Raw genomic sequence first — 17,080 nt, forward strand, 5'->3', positions numbered from 1 at the left:
AATTCAAGTCCACCCTAGGTGATTTAGCAAAATCTTGTTCCAAAATAAAAATAAGGCTCAATGCAAAGACACTAGGTTCAATACCTAGAAGGAAGGAAGGAAGGAAGGAAAGAAGGAAAGAAGGAAGGAAAGAAGAAAGGAAGGGAAAGAAGGAGGGAAGGAGGAAGGGAGGGAGGGAGGCAGGTGGGCGGGCAGGCAGGCGGGCGGGCTGGGGGTGCAGCTCAGTGGTAGCACCCTTAGCTGGCATGTGTAATGTCCCAGCTCCATCCCTAGCCCTGCAACCAAACAAACCAAACTCGCAAGATTACATACTGTCTGATCCATTTATATGGCATTCTGGAAAAAGCAGAAGCTTACGTGCAAAAACAGACTCAGGGGCTGGGGGTTTAGCTCAGCGGCACAGCGCCTGCCTGGCAAGCGCGAGGTCATGAGTTCAATTCCCGGTACCAGGAAAAAAAAAAAAAAAACAGATCCAGAAAAAACGAAAAGGAGAGAAAAAAGGAAATAGACCGCTCCTGGCCTGGGCGGGCGGGATGAGTGGCGAGCCCTGGCGGGCGCGAGTGCTCCAGGGACTCGGAATCCAATTTGCTCCACATGGCCCTGCTCCTCCCACAACTGCACTTCGAAGCTCACAGACCTGCGCACCGAAAAAGGAGTTTCACTCTATGCAAATGATGCCCCAAGCAACGCAACCCCGCTGAAACCATATTTACAAACTGTAAATCATGTAAATTAGGGTGAAAATCACATACTGGGACCTGCTGCGGAACCAGGGAGGGCACCCGGAAGTGCGAGGAAGGCAGTAAACCCGGAGTCCTGCGCCAGTTCCTGTCACTCTAACTCCGCTGAGGGTCTGGGAGTCTTGAGCAGGTTTTGCACTGTGGAGAATTAGCATCCACTGCAAGAACAAAATTAAAACCATTAATTAATTAAAACCTGGGGCTGGGGATATAGCTCAGTGGCATAAGCGCCTGCTTGGCAAGCATAAAGTCCTGAGTTCAATCCCCAGTACCGCAAGAAAAAAAAAAGAAAAAAAAAATCTGTAAACAGTGTCTTCTTTTCTTTTTTTACACAAATGGTAAAAAAAAAAAAAAGGTAATTGTCCTGTACACTGCTCTGTGCCATTTCTAAACTTAGTATGTCTTGGAGCTTTTCCCCATCACTTTCATGAAAAGTTTCTTTTGTTTTGTTTTTCCTGGTGCTGGGAAAAATCTCATCCAGGGCCTCACATGTGCTAGGCAAATACTGTTCCAGAGCTGCAGCCCCAGCCCTCTTCCTTCTTTTGATGTCCAAAATGTCCTTCAAAAAGTCTTATGTCCGCTATGTGTGGTGGTGCACAACTCTAATGCCAGCACTAGGGAGGCTGAGGCAGGAGGATCGCTGCAAATTCAGGCCCAGCTGAGCTACACAGTGAGTTCAAGGCTGGGATTACATTCTCCACTCAGGAGGTGGCAGGGACCCTCCCAGGTCCAAGTGTCCCGTGCCGACCTCAGGCCCTTTCTCCCAGCTGCTGGATTTGCGCATGCTCCGCCCCCTGCCCTCAGCCGGACAGCCTCAGCTCAGTGGTTCTCAGAAGACGACCCGTGGCGGGGCGAGACCTGCGGCAGTTTCCATCTCAGTCGGGCTCTTCGGAGGGCCGGGGCCGCCTGCTCAGATGAGCCCTATTCATCACGGGGTTTCTCTCAGAAAGTGAGCTGGGGCTTTTCAGGAAGCGTCCACAGGAGCCCTTTCTGTCTGCCCGACTGGAGACGTTCACTCAGGTGCAGCGCAGCGCTGGACTAGGGTGCAGCCGACCCCGTCACCTCCCAGGGTGGCGACAATGCTGTGACAGCCAGGATGCACCAGGACAGGTAAGAGCCCAGAGGACAGGCATACCGCCCCTCCACACACGGTGCACACCAGGGTACCGCACATGGGACAGGCGCTGGGCGGGCAGGGTGCCGTGGCCGCTCGGTGCACCACTCAGGGCCCCCCAGGGCCCCCGAAGCCCAGTGAAGCCAAATTCATGCTGGTAGAGGGGATGCTGGGGGTATGCAGGTTCCAGTGCTGTGTGCCCCGAGCTGGGGCACTGGATTCTGAATTAAAAACTTGGCCCAGCCTAGGGAAGGGAAGGGAATTTCCCCGAGAGAAGAGGAAGCTGCCAGGAAAGGCTCTGGAAAATTGAGATTATGAATGTGCGCTTCTGTCCTGACCTCCCCACATTCTGAGATTTCACTTTTCTTTAATTTTTTTTTTTTTTTTTTTGGAATCGAACTCAGGACCTTGTGCTTGCCAGGCAGGCGCTTGTGCCACTGAGCTATATCCCTGGCCCCCTCCCTTCTTTACTATTAAAAAAAAAATCTGTGTGTGTGTGTGTTAGCCAGGCTTGATGGCACACGCCTGTAATCCAGGTTCTCTGGGAGGCAGGAGGATCACAAATTTAAGCCCAGCTCAGGCAGTTTGATGATTTAGCAAGACACTGTCTCAATACCAAAAAATAATGAAAAAGGGCTGAGCATGTAGCTCAGCACAAAGGCCCTGCATGCCACTCCTAGTACTGACGTATATTGCACATTAAATTTATATGATTTTATTTGTCCATTGTTCTAAAAAAAACAGGAAAAAGTTGATTAATCTCGGGTGTTTGATATAGTGGTGGAAAGCTGACACAGCCATTCAGTAATTAAAACTGCACATTTTAACCAGGCGTCGTGGTCCATGCCTATACCAACGCTACTCAGGAGACTGAGACAGGAGCATCTCCAGTTTGAGATCAACCTGGGTAACACAGCAAGACCTCAACTCAAAGCAAGAAACAAACATAAAAATCTTAGTAACACAATAATTAAAAAAAAAATTTACCTCCTCTCACCCAGGCCTTTTGTTTCACTTTTGGTGTTGGGGAGGAAACACAAGGTCTCAGTTTTGGAAATATGGCCATTTTGACAATATTGGTTCTGCCTATCCAGGAACAGGAAGCATCTTTTTTTTTTTTTTTTTTTTTTTTGTCATTTTGGTCATTTTTGGTCTCACTTCTCACTATGCAGTTCAGGCTGGCCTTAAGCTCACTTTGTAGCCCAGGCTGGTCTTGAACTTGCAGAGGTCCTCCTGCATCAGCCTGCTGACTGCTGGGATTATAGGCGAGCGCCACCATGCCCTGCTCCATTTTTCTTAATACTATTGTGAATGATTTTGCTCCCCCGGTTTCTTTCTCAGTGAGTTTATCTTTGGTATGGAGGAACACTATGAATTTTTGTGTGTTGATTTTGTATTCTGCTATATTGCTGAATTTGGTTACTAATTCTAGGAACCTTTGGAGGAATTTTTTGGATCTTCCAAGTAGAGGATCATATGATTTGCAAATAACGATAATTTGACTTCTTCCCTTCCTATACCTGTCCCTTTTATTTCTTTCTCTCACCTGACTGCTCTGGCTAATGTTTAGAATACTGTACTGAACAAGAGTGGACAGCCTTGGAATCCAGCAAGTCATGATTTCTCCACCTAGCTTTATGGCCTGTGGCATTACGAGATGCCCTCCTCCAGAGGTCCCTCTGTCCATACACCCCAGACTATGGCAACCATCCAAGCTGATGTGAGTCCTTGCTGGTGTTGGTAGGTATGGAAAGCAATCTGATCACTGGTCTCTGCTGGATGTAGGCAGCAGACCAGCAGTTCAAGCAGACGGGTGGACGTAATGCTAGCACTTTCCAATCCAGCCACCTCTGAAATCTGTCCTGACTGGGTCTGCTTTCTCACCATGCAGGGCTAAGCCCATGTCCTTTCAGGCCTGAGGTTTTTGTTTTGTTTTCTTTGTTTTTGGAGACAGGATCTCACTAGGTAGGCTGGCCTTGATCTCACTATGTAACCCAGGCTACCCTTGGACTCATGGAATCCTCCTGCCTCAGCCTCTCCAGTGCTGGGATTACAGGTGTGAGCCACCATGCCTGGCTTATTCCTGGCCTGAGTTTAAACTTCACAGGGGTCTCTGTCTATTCCATACCGCCTCTGGAGCTGTCTCCCGTGGCTGTATCTCACCCAGTCAGTGTGGGAAGGTAACCCTGGAATCCCTGAAAGGAAGTTGCTCTCTAGTTGTTCTGTGGCACCTTTCCCCAAATGGTGCCTTACTAAACCCTCTCTGGACTATGGCAGTGCCCCACGGGGTCTCATCTCCACCTCTAGGCTGCCATCGTGAAGCAGTCACTTTGGGAGTAAAACCCCACATTGCTTGGTAGTTTACAACAGCCAGGGGCTTTCTTGGGCCTGGCGCTGCTGCCCGGCCCATTCTTTCTCCCTGGAGCTGCCAATCCACAACCAGGTCGGTCAGTTGGTCCTCGCTTGGAGCTGGCAGGTAGTGTGGCCACAGCCACCGACTTGGCGGGGGACCTGGGCAGAAAGGCAGTGACAGCGGCACAGGACAGTGTGTGCCGAGCTGTGTGCCCCGGAGCAAGGGGAAGGGTGTGGATCCCGCCACCGGTGCAGCGCCGCAATCAGCAACTGAGCAGGAACCTGGAGCAGCAGCGAGGCTCCCGGGAGCAGCTGGGTGTGATGTACCAGGAGCAGGTGGGAGAAGGGCAGCCCCTGCCCGGTGCCCTCCCCCGCGGGCTGCGTCGGGCGGGAATCACATGAAGAGGGATCAGCAACAGAAATAAAGAGCCCGGAGTGGCTGCCCCACCTGAGTGAGAGTCCTTCAGAGTCCTGGGCATCTGTGAGACCCAGGGAGTCCAGCAACCTCCACAATGCTCGGCCCCACCCAGGGGGAAGGGTGGCGCTCAGATCGCCAAGATCCTGGGGTCCAAGTCCGGCTCAGACAGTGATGCGACCCACGTACCACAGTCAGCTGGGGCGGAAGCAGCTTGCAGCAGAAAGCGTTCAGCTTCAGCTAGGAGTCAGGTTCAGGCCGCTTGTATCTGTGAATGCCAGGCTTCAGGCCAGGGCTGCCCGCTCCCACCGGGAGTGGGAGGAAGGAAGGAGCCGGCCAGCGCGCAGCCGGGAGTCAGGCATGTACGACTCAGGAGAGGCATTTCTGGCCTCTTCTTTCTTTCTTTCTTCCCCAAACAACGTCTTGCCATATATCGGTGAGTCAGGGTTTATCTGGCGTCTCCCACCACTGCCACTGCTGCCCCAGGGGTCCCCACGACCACCCCCAGGTTTGCTGATTTGCTAGGAAGAGTCACAGGACCCAGCTTAGAGCCACACCAGGGCTGTGATGTATTACAGTGAAAGTACACAGAACAAGATCGGCCAAGGAAATCGGTTCCTGGAGCTCCAGCTCCTCGCCGCGTGGGATCATACAACACGCAAAGTTCAGGGGGCGAGGGACAGTCAGACCGCTGCCCGCCTGAGCGGTGGCGCCTCCCCAGCCTTCGTGCCCTGGCTCAGCGGACCCTGACCTGTGCTCAGGCCAGACTCCAAAAATGGAGCAAATGGGTCACAGCGAGCAAGGAACAAGCCGTCCCCGCAGGCCTGGGGAGGTGACCACGGGTGGCGCTGAGCCCTGCTCCGCCACTGGAGGCTTCTGGGTCTGTAAGCCCCGCCCCAGATTTCCTGGCTGCAGACAGACTCAAGGAGCCGACATGGACCTGGGGAGCAGTCTGCATTCCTCCCAGGCCAGGCAGCATAAGGAAGCAGGGGCCACAACGCCTGCCGCCCGAATTGTCCAGAAAATCGAGAGAAGGGAGATGGCTGGATAGAGAGGCGGCTTCAGAATCTAACAGGGGGAAGCCTGTCATGGTGGCACAGGCCCGTATCCCAGTACCTGGGAGGCTGAGGCAGGAGGATCACTACGAGTTTGGACTGGGCTATATAGACCACCCAGAACTACATAGATCCTGTCTCAAATGCCACCAAAAAACTAACAGTGGCATTTGGGTCTCTATTCTCGCCAGCTCTGTGACCTTGGGGACAGGTGTTTGCGGCTCTGGGTCTCAGTTTCCCAATCTTTCTGGCAGGGACATCAGTAACTCCCATTTGTACAGAGGCCCACGCAGTGATTCAGGTGTGAATGCCGGGGTTGGGATAAGCTGGTTCCCAATCCAGTTCTGCTCGGCCCCTTGCCCACGGCACAGGTCACCGCCCTGCCCCCAGGGCTGCCGGCTGGGTTTCCGTTATCCAACAGTGCTAAGAGTTTCTAGGCACAGCTGTGCAGCAGATCCAGGGGGCTGTCCTGGAGCCCCTGGATAAATGCCAGCAGTCAACCCCATCTTCCAGGAAAGCAAAACCCAAGGACTCGGGTGGAGGCCGCTGGGGGGGCAACCCTAGGCTTTCTGCTCCCCAGGGCCACCTGCTATACCTTCCCACTGCTATACCTGCCCAGTGGGTCCTGGGCAGGGCCAAGAGCAGGACCTCTGTCCAATACTCAGCTACAGCCATGCCCCCGAAGGCCGCCAATCTCCACCCCCTTCAAATCCCAAAGAAACAGCAAATCGTAAAAATTAGCAAACTCTACACTATGTCCCACATCCTATTCCAAAGACTTGTGCTTTAGCTCACAGAATACCCCATCATACCATTATTGTTCCCATTTTACAGGCAGGGAACCTGAGGCTCAGAGGACTTGGTGACTTTCTTCGGTCACACAGTCAGCAGCAGAGCGGGTTACAAACCCCTGTACCCGTGCCTCTAACCAGGGCGAACACAGGCTTTCACCCTCAGTCTAATCTGTGTGTTGGTTTTGCAAGCAGCGCTTCAAGGCCGGCCCCCAGTTGTCACCTCAAGTAGCAACGCTGACGTTATCCCCCCACCCCCCACCCAAGCGGGCCAAGGCCTCTGAGCTTTGGATCTGGATGGCAAAGATCACAGTCCTCACTCGGGTCCTGGACTTGGCATGTTGCCCTGGGGGGTTCTGCCCTGGACTGGCCAGTGGACCAGGACAAGCACCACCCCTCCCAGGCCTGGCAGCGTCCCTCCTCTGCCAGGAGGTGGGGGCGGGCCGCTGGTGGTAAATAGTTCTGCCCAGCGACTCCAGGCCTCCAGTCACAGTCCTGTGGGAGGTAGGACCGAGACCAGCCATGGTAAGGGTCCCGGGTGCGAGCATCTGCGGGAGACCTCCCGAAGCCCCTGGTTGCAGCCTCCTGGACTCACTGTCCCTTTCTTTCTCCCTAGACTACTTACAGCGACAAGGGAGCAAAGGTAAGCAGGAGGGGAACGCGTGGGCCTGGTCTAGACACGGGTCGGGAGACAGAGACCAGGACGGCAACCCGGGGCACAAAGGAGTAGTGACGGTGGATGACCGAGGCCTGCCTGTGCTCGTGGGCAAACGGACCCCAGCCCCCCACCAGCTGGATTCAACTTCACCTACTGAAAAACTGACTTCTTAAATCCCTGTCAATCTCGATCCTGTCTGGAAGTTCTTATAAAAGTCTTCCTTAAATGCATGCTGCTCTAGCCAGGTATGGTGGTGCAGGCCTGTGATTCCAGCACTTAGGAAACTGAGGCAGGGGGATCTCCGTGAGTTAGAGGCTAGCCTGGGCTTCATAATGAGTTCAAGTCCAGGCTGGACTACACGGTGAGATCCTGTCTCAAACAAGCAAAAAATTCAGGCTGCTCCAAAGCTATTTCCGCCCTGAAAACCGGACAGGCCTTCCCAGGAGGCCTCCACATCCTGAACCCCCAGAGCTGGCGTTCCACATGAGGTGCATTCTATAGGCCAGGAAAGGTGGGGTTCAGCTCCTCCCAGGAGGTGGCAAGGGACCCCTCCCCACTTCCGGGGTCTTGGCCTTGGCCTCTGTCTCCTCCTGCAGCCCGAGCGAGGCCGGTTCCTCCACTTCCACTCGGTGACCTTCTGGGTGGGCAACGCCAAGCAGGTAGCGGCGGCGCGGCGGCGCGCGGGTCTGCGCTGCGGGGATTGGCTCCCGGGAGGGGAGGGGCCGGGCCCTCATTGCGCAATCAGAGGCGGGAGGTGCCCGGAGCCGCCTTTACCTCTAGGGTCTCCGTGCCTGGGACCAGAGGGCGGCCGGGGGGCGGGGCTGTCTTCTGGGGATTCCCAGGAAGGCGCTCCACCCACAGGAGCCCCCTGCCCCTGTCCCGCAGGCTGCCTCCTTCTACTGCAGCAAGATGGGCTTCGAGCCGCTGGCCTACCGGGGCCTGGAGACGGGCTCGCGGGAGGTGGCGAGCCACGTGATCAAGCAGGGGCAGGTGGGTCCCGCCACAGCGTCCCTGGACCCGCACCTTCGCGTAGTGCACACCTGCTTCAAGATGCACAGTGGTGCATGCCTGTAATCCCTGTACTCTGGGAGGCTGAGACAGGAGGGTTGCAAGTCTGAGCGAAGCTTAGCAGGGCACTGTCAAAATAAAAAGGACTGGAATGTGGCTCGGTGTGAAGGTCCTGGGTTCAGTCCCTAGTACCATTCAAACAAGCAAGCAAATGCACAGCCTGGCTGGTTCCTGGATGCACAGTTCAGCCCCACTGGGTGGACCTCCAGGTACCTTTGTGCAGCCTGGCAACAGAGATCTTCCTGGTTCGGCCTCCTTCTCAGCCTGGCCCAGAGCTGGCCACACAGAGGTTCAGGAAACCCTGGATGCTACAGCAGGGAGTTTAAGCAGTAGTCTGCTCTGCAGATCCTTGGGCTTCAGGCTGGCTCTGAGGCTGGAAGGAGCCACATCCGGGACCCAGGAGTCCCACGAGGATGGGTCCTTTGCTGCACTGGGTTTCAGGGTGCTTCGGAGTAGGGGTACCTGAGCTGCTGCCCACACACTCCCCTGTGTTTCAGATTGTGTTTGTCTTCTCCTCACCACTGAACCCCTGGAACAAAGGTGAGGGCCTGGGGAGGCGAAGTGGTCCCGTGTGTGTGTGGGCCCGGGCTCGGCAAGGGGGACCTGGGACGAAGCCCAGCCCAGGTTCGTCAGCATCCCCTGCCATCCGCAGAGATGGGCGACCACCTGGTGAAGCACGGCGACGGCGTGAAGGACATCGCCTTCGAGGTGGAGGACTGCGACTACATCGTGCAGGTGACAGCCTGCCGGGCTGAGCAGGACAGGGCACAGAGGGCTTGGCCAGCCGCCGCTGCCCCGGGGACCCTGGCCGGCTGGGACAGCCGAGCTCCAGGGACAGCGGGACTGCCCTTCTAACCGTGTGCCTTCGTTTTGAGCCTCAGTCTCCACATCTGTAAAACAGAGTCACAGCGCCGGCCTCAGTGAGTTGCTGGCAGAGGAAAGAGGCCGCGCTTACCATTTCTGGAGCTCGGCGCTGAGCCGCACACAGTGCTTAAGAGGAGTTTACGGTGCCGGGGTGGTGGGACATGCTGATAACCCCAGCACTATAGAGGCTGTGGCAGGAGGGTCATCAAGACTTTGAGACCAGCCTCAACTACATAGAAAGACCCTGTCTTAAAAAGAAGAAAAAGTCAGCTCATATCCTTCTTATCCAATCTTTTTTTTCCTGGTACCAGGGACTGAGCTCAGGGGTGCTGGGCTTAGCACCACTGAGCTAAATTCCCAGCCCTTTTATTTTGAGACAAGGTCTCGCTAAGTTGCCAAGGCTGGCCTCGAACTTGTGATCCTCCTGCCTCAGCCTCCTAAGTAGCTGGGATGGCAGCCATGTACACTTGGCCCGCTCACTCTTTTTAGAGAGAGAAACTGAGGCCTGGAGAGGGAGCAAGGCCACAGAATGGGTTCTGAGAGGCAGGGTAGACCCCTCACTTCCCACATGGTTTGTCTCCCTTCACCCCAACTCAGCCTGGGCCTCCGTTTCCCTACCTGCCCAGTGGGCCTGAGACACAGGTGTGGCGTGGGGAGTAGTGGCTGAAGCTGGCTGGGGTCTTTGATGGGGTCAGGGCCACCAAAGTTCACCCAGCAAGAGCAGCAGCCGGACACCAGGGCGCAGCCCTCAGAGCTCCCGCCACTCCGACTCCCCTGCAGAAAGCCCGGGAGCGGGGCGCCAAGGTCGTGCGGGAGCCGTGGGTGGAGCAGGACAAGTCCGGGAAGGTGAAGTTTGCTGTGCTGCAGACGGTGAGTCGGCCTCGGTGTCCCCAGGCGCCTCTGGTGCGGTCAGATCCCACTGAGACGCAGGCCCCCAAACGCGCCCCACTGCGCATCCCTCCGGTGGGGCCTCCTGCGACGCCTGGCCAGAGTGCGGGGGCGGACGGAGCCCCCGGCCTCCCGCTCTGGGCGTCCCGTCCTCCCGAGGGAGGCGACAGACAGCAAGGGCTTGGGGAGAGGAAGCCGTGCCGCCACGAGCTGTGTGTCTGTGGAGAGCCGCTGTCCCACGGGGCAGGGGCAGCGCACCGAGACGGGGAGCAGCTTCCCCGGGGTGGCGCGCGGAGTTCGGGTCACACTCGGCTGGAAGCCGGGCGGCGTCGGAGGGCTGAGCCGCTGCTCCCCCGCAGTACGGGGACACCACCCACACCCTGGTGGAGAAGACCGGCTACTCTGGCAGCTTCTTGCCTGGATTCGAGGCCGCCCGAGCCAAGGACTCTCTACTCTCCAAGCTGTGAGTGGGGCGGGACGGCAAGGTTCTTCTCCTCCCTCGGGACTGGGCCTTCTGAGCCGGCGCACAGAGCTGGGGTTGTGGCACCAGGCCTCCCGGGTTCGAATCCCGCCTCTGTCACTCCACAGCCGTGCAACTTTGGTGGCTCACCTTAATAACGCGTGAGTTCACAGAAAAGTGCCCTACCCAGAGGAAGAGCCGGCTAAGCATGAGCTGTTATTATCAAGGGGTCAGTGTAGAGGCAGAGATAGGGGCAACCTGCTCACCCCCAAACCCTTCCCTTTTCCAGCCCCAGCTGCGGCCTCGAGATTATCGACCACATTGTGGGAAATCAGCCCGATCAGGAGATGCTGTCTGCCTCGGAATGGTGAGCCCTGGCCACCACCACCCCAAGGGGACAGACCCCTCGCCAGTTCTGGCACTGCGGTGGGAAGTGGAGTGTGAGGTGGAGGAGGTTAACCTGAGCCTACTGAGTCAGTTATTCACTGTGAAACTCCACAAGAAGACCAGGGGAGGCTGGGCATAGCGGTGCACATCTGTCATCCCGGCATTCAGCAGGCTGAGGCAGGAGGATCACCTCAAGTTCAAGCCCTAGCCTGGGCTCCATAGTTTGTTCAAAGCCAGCTTGAGCTACATAGTGAGACCCTGTCTCAAACAAAACAAAACAAAGCAAAACAAAACAAGACAAAACAAAACAGGAAAATAGATTGTATTACAAGTGACTTGAGCCCTCGGAGAACACTTGTTAGGGTTAGGGACAAATCTATGATGTGTACGATGTGATTGCCCTCCCCGCTGTGAAGCCTGTGGGGGACATTGCCCACAAGGTAGAAATGGAGGGGTTGCCCCATCCCCGGCTGGCACTCAGGGGGACGGGTCCTGCTGGCCATGCGCAGGTACCTGAGGAACCTGCAGTTCCACCGTTTCTGGTCGGTGGACGACACACAGGTGCACACGGAATACAGCTCCCTGCGCTCCATCGTGGTCACCGACTACGAAGAGTCCATCAAGATGCCCATTAACGAGCCGGCGCCGGGCAAGAAGAAGTCTCAGATCCAGGTGGGGCCTCCCCTGGCAGGAGGGGAGGGCTGAGGGTGACGGAGACCAAGGACGGCGATCTCCTTACTTCTCCTCCTAGGAATACGTGGACTACAATGGGGGTGCCGGGGTCCAGCACATCGCTCTCAAGACCCAAGACATCATCACGGCGGTGAGAGCCTCACGCCTGGCCCCCTGCCCCCGCTCTTGCAGGCCCAGGGACAATCTCTGCAAATGGAGAGGGATGGGCAGGGCCCAAGGGCCCAGCAGGGCTCCCTGCCTGGGTCCTGCCCCTCCTGTGCAGGTGGTGCCCGCCTCACCCCCCCACCCCACCCCCGGCTTGGTCTCTGCAGAACGCACTGGGCTCTAGAGGGCGCAGGAGCGAAGGAGGAAGATTGTAGTCCTGTGCCTTGCTGTGTTTCTCGGGGGAGCTCAGCGCCCTCTCTGAGCTTGAGCTGCCTTACTGTGAAAATGAGGATATTAGATTACAAGCTCAGTTATGTCCTTTTAGCCAAATGAAACATCCTGTGTCTGTGGGTGCAGCCCGTAGGGAGGCTGGGTCCTAACCGTCCCCTCAGGATGAGAGCCTGGCCTGTCCCATTCGATCTTGGCCCGGCCAAGAGCTTACGCGTGACCTTGGCGACTTCGTTTATGCATTCACTCCTAGGCGTTTACCGAGCATCTACTATGTGCCAGGCGCTATTTTAGGGATGTGGGATACATTGGTCACCGGGGTTTCTGCCCTTACGGAGCCGATAAACAGCATAAGTAGAATAAACAGGCGATGGTGAGCGCTTCGGGGGAGAATAAAGCAGGGATATGAGGACATGTGGGGGAAGCCAGGCGGCCCAGCAGCACTGCCCGGCCTGGCCCCTCCCCATGTGGACAGGCAGCCAACCCCAGCCCTGCTCCGCCAGATTCGCCACTTGCGAGAGCGAGGCGCGGAGTTCTTGGCTGTTCCATCCTCGTACTACACGCAGCTTCGGGAGAACCTCAAGTCCGCCAAGGTCCGGGTGAAGGAGAACATCGATGTGCTGGAGGTGAGAGAGGCCTGAGGTAGGAGACCAGGCCTCTACCCGCAGCAGCTGTGGGGGAGAGAGAGAGGGAGAGAAATGCAGAGGAGCCAGGTGTGGTGGCGCATGGTTGTAATTCCAAGCACCAGGGAGGCTGAGACAGGAGGATTGCTAAGTTTAAGGCCAGGCTGGGCTACACAGTATTAGTCCAGCCTGACTATATAGCAAGGCCCGATCTCAAAAAAAAAATAAATAAAATAAAATGTTGCCTGGGGCGACTTTACAAGGAACGGTCAGGGAGGTCCTCTCTGAAAAGGTAAGTTTAACTGAAATCTGTACACTGCAAGGGCTCTAGAAAGAGCATCCTGGCAGAGGGAACAGCAGGTACAAAGGTCCTAAAAAAAAACAAAATTTTTTTTAAAAATTATTTTCAAACAGAGTCTCACTGTATTTCCCAGGCAGGACTTGAACTTGCAATCCTCCCGCCTCAGCTTCCCAGAGTGCTGGGATTTACAGGCATACGCCACCACTCCTGGCTCAAAGTTCACTCATGTTGCAGCATATATCCGCACTTAATTTCTTTCTATGGCTGAATGATATCCCATTGTCTGAAAAGATCACATTTGGTTTATCCATTTATCAGTTGGTGAGTTGTTGATTTTACAAATTACTTGCTGCTATGGATGTAGGTGTTCAAGGTTTTGTGGGACCTGTGCCCTCATTTCTCTGAGTATATGGCTGGGAGTGGAATCGCAGAGTCACATGGTCACTTTATGTTCAATCCTTCAAGAAACTGCCGCTATTTTACATTCTCAGCAACAACACATCATGATTCTAATTTCCTTTGGAAGGTTTTTTGTTTTATTTTGTTTTTTATTCATTTATTTCTTTTTTGTCTTTTTGAGATAGGGTCTCACTATGCAGTTCGGGCTGGCCTTGAGCTCACTTTGTAGCCCAGGCTGATCTCAAACTCACAGTGATCCTCCTGCCAGGGGCTGGGGATTTAGCTCAGCGGCACAGCGCCTGCCTGGCAAGTGCAAGGTCGTGAGTTCGATTCCTGGTACCAGAAAAACAAACAAACAAACAAAAAAGTTCAAGGCCAACATGGATTGCGTAAAGAGACGCTGTTTCAAAAACAGCCATAAACAATGATCCTCCTGCCTCAGCCTCCCAAGCGCTGGGATTACAGGCGTGCGCCACCACGCCCGGCTCTTTTGTTTTGTTTTGGAGGGAGCAGTGCTGGAGGTGCTGCAGACTGAACTCAGGGCCTCTTCTTTGATTTTGGGGTTTTTTTTGAGACAAGGTCTCACTATATAGTGCAGGCTGGCCTTGAACTTGCTTATGTAGCCCAGGCTGGCCTCAGACTAAGGACAATCTCCTGCCTCAGCCTCTCAAGTGCTGGGATTACAGGCCTTGTGCCACGCTGCCCAGCTTCCCAGGGCCTCTTCTTAAACAGGAGTGACAAGTGGGATGTGGTGGTGTATACCTGTAATCCCAACATTCTGGAAGGCCGAGGCAGAAGGATGTCAAGTTTGAGCCTAGCCTGGGAAATTTTGTGCCTTAGTGGGAACTTGTCTCACTATAGAAAAAAAAAAAAAGAGAAAGACAGAGAGAAATTTTTTAAAGGGACTAGGAATGTAGCTAAGTGTGAAAGCCTTGGGTTCAATCCCCAGACCGAAAAATAAATAAGTAAAGAAATAAATAATAAAGGGGCTGGAGATTTAGCTCAGCGGCAAAGCGCCTGCCTGGCAAGCGCAAGGTCGTGAGTTCGGTTCCCGGTACCAGAGGAAAAACCAAAAAACCAAAAAAAAAAGAAATAATAAAAATTATAAACAAGTGGCATGCTCTGACTTCAGGACTGAGGGGAGGATGAAGGCAAGATCAGAAAAAGGAAGGTGCTGGGGCGGGACTGAGTCAGGCCCTGGTACCAGGACCCTGTGCGACAAATTTGGAGGTGGCTGGAGCTGCCGGACACAGGCGTCTTTTCCGGGGTCCGGGAGCGCAGAACCCCACCATGCCAGGCTGGAAGGGCGGGCGGCCCCGCTGAGGAGCCCCCTCCTCCCTCAGGAGCTGAAGATCCTGGTGGACTACGACGAGAAGGGCTACCTCCTGCAGATCTTCACCAAGCCCATGCAGGACCGGCCCACGCTCTTCCTGGAGGTCATCCAGCGCCACAACCACCAGGTACGGCTGAGCCCAGTATGGAGCCTCGGTCGCGGGGCAGATTCCGTGCGGCCCCGGCTCACCTGCTCTCCCCGCCCAGGGCTTCGGAGCGGGCAACTTCAACGCGCTGTTTAAGGCTTTCGAGGCGGAGCAGGACCTGCGAGGAAACCTCACCGACCTGGAGACCAATGGTGTGGCATCCGGCATGTAGGCCCCGCCCACCGGGGCACGCCCCGACACGCCCACACCCGGGTCTCTCCCACTGACCACGCCCCCTTGAGACCACGCCCCCCTCGTGGAGCCGCTCCCGCTCGCTCCTCCCACCCGAGTAAAGCGGCCTGGGAACGAGGCGGTGTCTGTGGTCTGGTATCTCTGCCCAGCGAGGAGCAGTGGCGCGCGTTTGCCGCCAGGGGGAGTCCAGGGCCCGCGCGTGGATTAGGGGTTCCCAGCGGCGCTGCGCGACCCGAGCGGACACTGGTGTGATGGGCTTCTCTGGAACTGGAGAACAGGCATTTCTCCAGGTATCATTTCATCACAAATGCCAACAGTGAAGCGGGTGATGAGGAGCCGGGCATGGTGGCCCACGGCTGTGATCCCCGCACTCGGGAGGCTGAAGCAGGAGAACAGCGGCAGTGAAGGTCTCAGGATAACTAGCTTCAACAGAGGGAAGACCCCTGTGACAAGGTGACACTTGAGAGCCAGCCATGGCGACAGTGTCCCAGGAAGAGAGACCAGCAGCCGCTGATGGGTTTATGGTCCTGAGCATAAGTGACCTCGGTTTTGTTGCTCAGAGTGTGCGAAATGGGCGAGTGCTGACCAGGCCACCCGTTCTGCACGCACAGGATGTGGTTCGGGGTCTAGACAGAGACGGTGGGAGGGGCCCGAGCACAGCTTCTGCCCTGCACCCTAGGCACTGTCGCCAGTGTCCCGCCCAGGACAGCAGCACCGCCCACCTTTCTCCTTTGGGAAAGGGGTTTGTCCATACCCAAGTGTGAGTGGGCATCAAGGCCAGCCTGCACTACATGTGAGACCCCGCTGCAAAAAAAAAAAAATGAGACACCTGGCAGAAGAGCAGCTGATGCCAAGACCCTGGGAAGAAAATGATTTCTTCAAAGGCAAGGCTGAGCAGGACCTGGGAGTGTGGCTCCAGGGAGAGCACTTACCTAGCAAGCTCCAGGCCCCCGAGTTCAATCTCCACCAAGAAGCTGGGTGTGGTGGCGCACGCCTGTAATCCCTGCACTCGGGAGGCTGAGGCAGGAGGATCATTGCAAGTTCAAAGCCAGCCTGGGCTACACAGTGAGTTCAAGACCAGCATGAACTGCATAGTAGGACCCTGTCTCAAGAAGACAAAAGAAAGAAAGAAAGAAAGAATACTATCTGCATGGGTATTATGAGGAATCGGAAGTTTTTTCCAGATTAGAGGGAAAATGTCGGGGTTTCTGGAATCCTAAACTTCAGAAATGACCAGAACCCAGTGAGAACCGAGGGGCAGGCTCTGGGGCCATGCAAAGCTCCCTCAGTCTCCCCGGCTCATGCAAAGAGGGAAATTCTATAGCTCAGAAGGCTGCAGATCAGCGGCTTCTGGGCCAAACCTGGCCTTCACATGTATTCTATTTTGCTTGCAAACAAACGAGTGGATATTTGAGAAGGTTGGGCTATTTCACATACAAATTCCAGGACCGGGTTCTTTAAACTACCCCCTGCCTTCCCTGTGCTCCCTGCTCAGAGCTCTCAGGGATGTGTTGTTTTCCCTGCCCTCCCCCAGGAGGCCGCCTTGCACCCACTGCCTTGGGGCCTTCGCAGCTGTCCCTCCTGCCCGAACCCTCCCTGCTGATGGCCACAGGGCCGCTGTGTTCTCCTTTCAAGCTTCACTCAAATGTCAGCCCAGTCGACTTCCTTGAGACTTCATTTCAAATTTCACCCCCCCAGTAGCCACTACTGGCCGCTGCTTCTCCTTATTTTAGCATTTCTTCTTTGCAGTGCTCGTACCCACAAGGACATAATCTCTGGGAAGACACAGGGAGTGTTCTTTTCACTCTTGCAACCACTGTGTCTGCGGTAGTGCCTGACACATCATACAGTAGCTGCTCAATAAATATTGGTGGAAACCAGGTGTGGTGCCCATGCCTGTAATCCCGGCATTCAGGAGGCTGAAGCGGGAGGATCTCTGTGAGTGCAAGGCCAACATGGGCTGCATAACAAGATCCTATCTAAATAAATAAATATACATACATATGTACTGGTTGAACAAATGAATAGCCCAGAGGCACCGTCTCTTTCCTGGCTCAGCCCCAACCCCAGCTTTCTCTTCTCCCATGAATCCATCCTCAAACCAGCCCACCACTAACAGCGCTATGATTAATGCAGTGGCAAAGATCCCCTTATACACATCACCGTCCCTTGTGACTGTCGGGCTCAATTCTTGACAGTGGAAATTTGGGTCAAGGGTTTTTGTGCATTT

General features: G+C 55.3%; 1 protein-coding gene and 1 long non-coding RNA gene across 2 annotated transcripts; one reads left to right on the forward strand and one right to left on the reverse strand.

Moving 5' to 3' along the window:
- Nucleotides 1-458: 458 nt before the first annotated feature.
- On the reverse strand, nt 459-6,795 carry LOC102010261. The gene is made up of 3 exons (XR_263839.1): nt 6,489-6,795; nt 753-898; nt 459-637 (listed from the first exon to the last, which is right to left on the reverse strand). It is a non-coding gene; the product is annotated as an uncharacterized LOC102010261 (long non-coding RNA).
- Nucleotides 6,796-6,908: 113 nt separating this feature from the next.
- On the forward strand, nt 6,909-14,968 carry Hpd (4-hydroxyphenylpyruvate dioxygenase). The gene is made up of 14 exons (XM_005403106.2): nt 6,909-6,992; nt 7,084-7,110; nt 7,722-7,784; nt 8,011-8,115; nt 8,691-8,733; nt 8,846-8,928; nt 9,838-9,927; nt 10,305-10,408; nt 10,695-10,772; nt 11,302-11,464; nt 11,544-11,615; nt 12,361-12,483; nt 14,524-14,640; nt 14,720-14,968. The coding sequence occupies exons 1-14, from the start codon at nt 6,990-6,992 to the stop codon at nt 14,828-14,830; spliced, it is 1,182 nt and encodes a 393-aa protein (XP_005403163.1). The 5' UTR covers nt 6,909-6,989; the 3' UTR covers nt 14,831-14,968.
- Nucleotides 14,969-17,080: the final 2,112 nt, after the last annotated feature.

This window comes from Chinchilla lanigera, unplaced genomic scaffold (assembly GCF_000276665.1).
Source record: "Chinchilla lanigera isolate Chin_1 unplaced genomic scaffold, ChiLan1.0 scaffold00081, whole genome shotgun sequence".
NCBI lineage: Eukaryota > Metazoa > Chordata > Mammalia > Rodentia > Chinchillidae > Chinchilla > Chinchilla lanigera.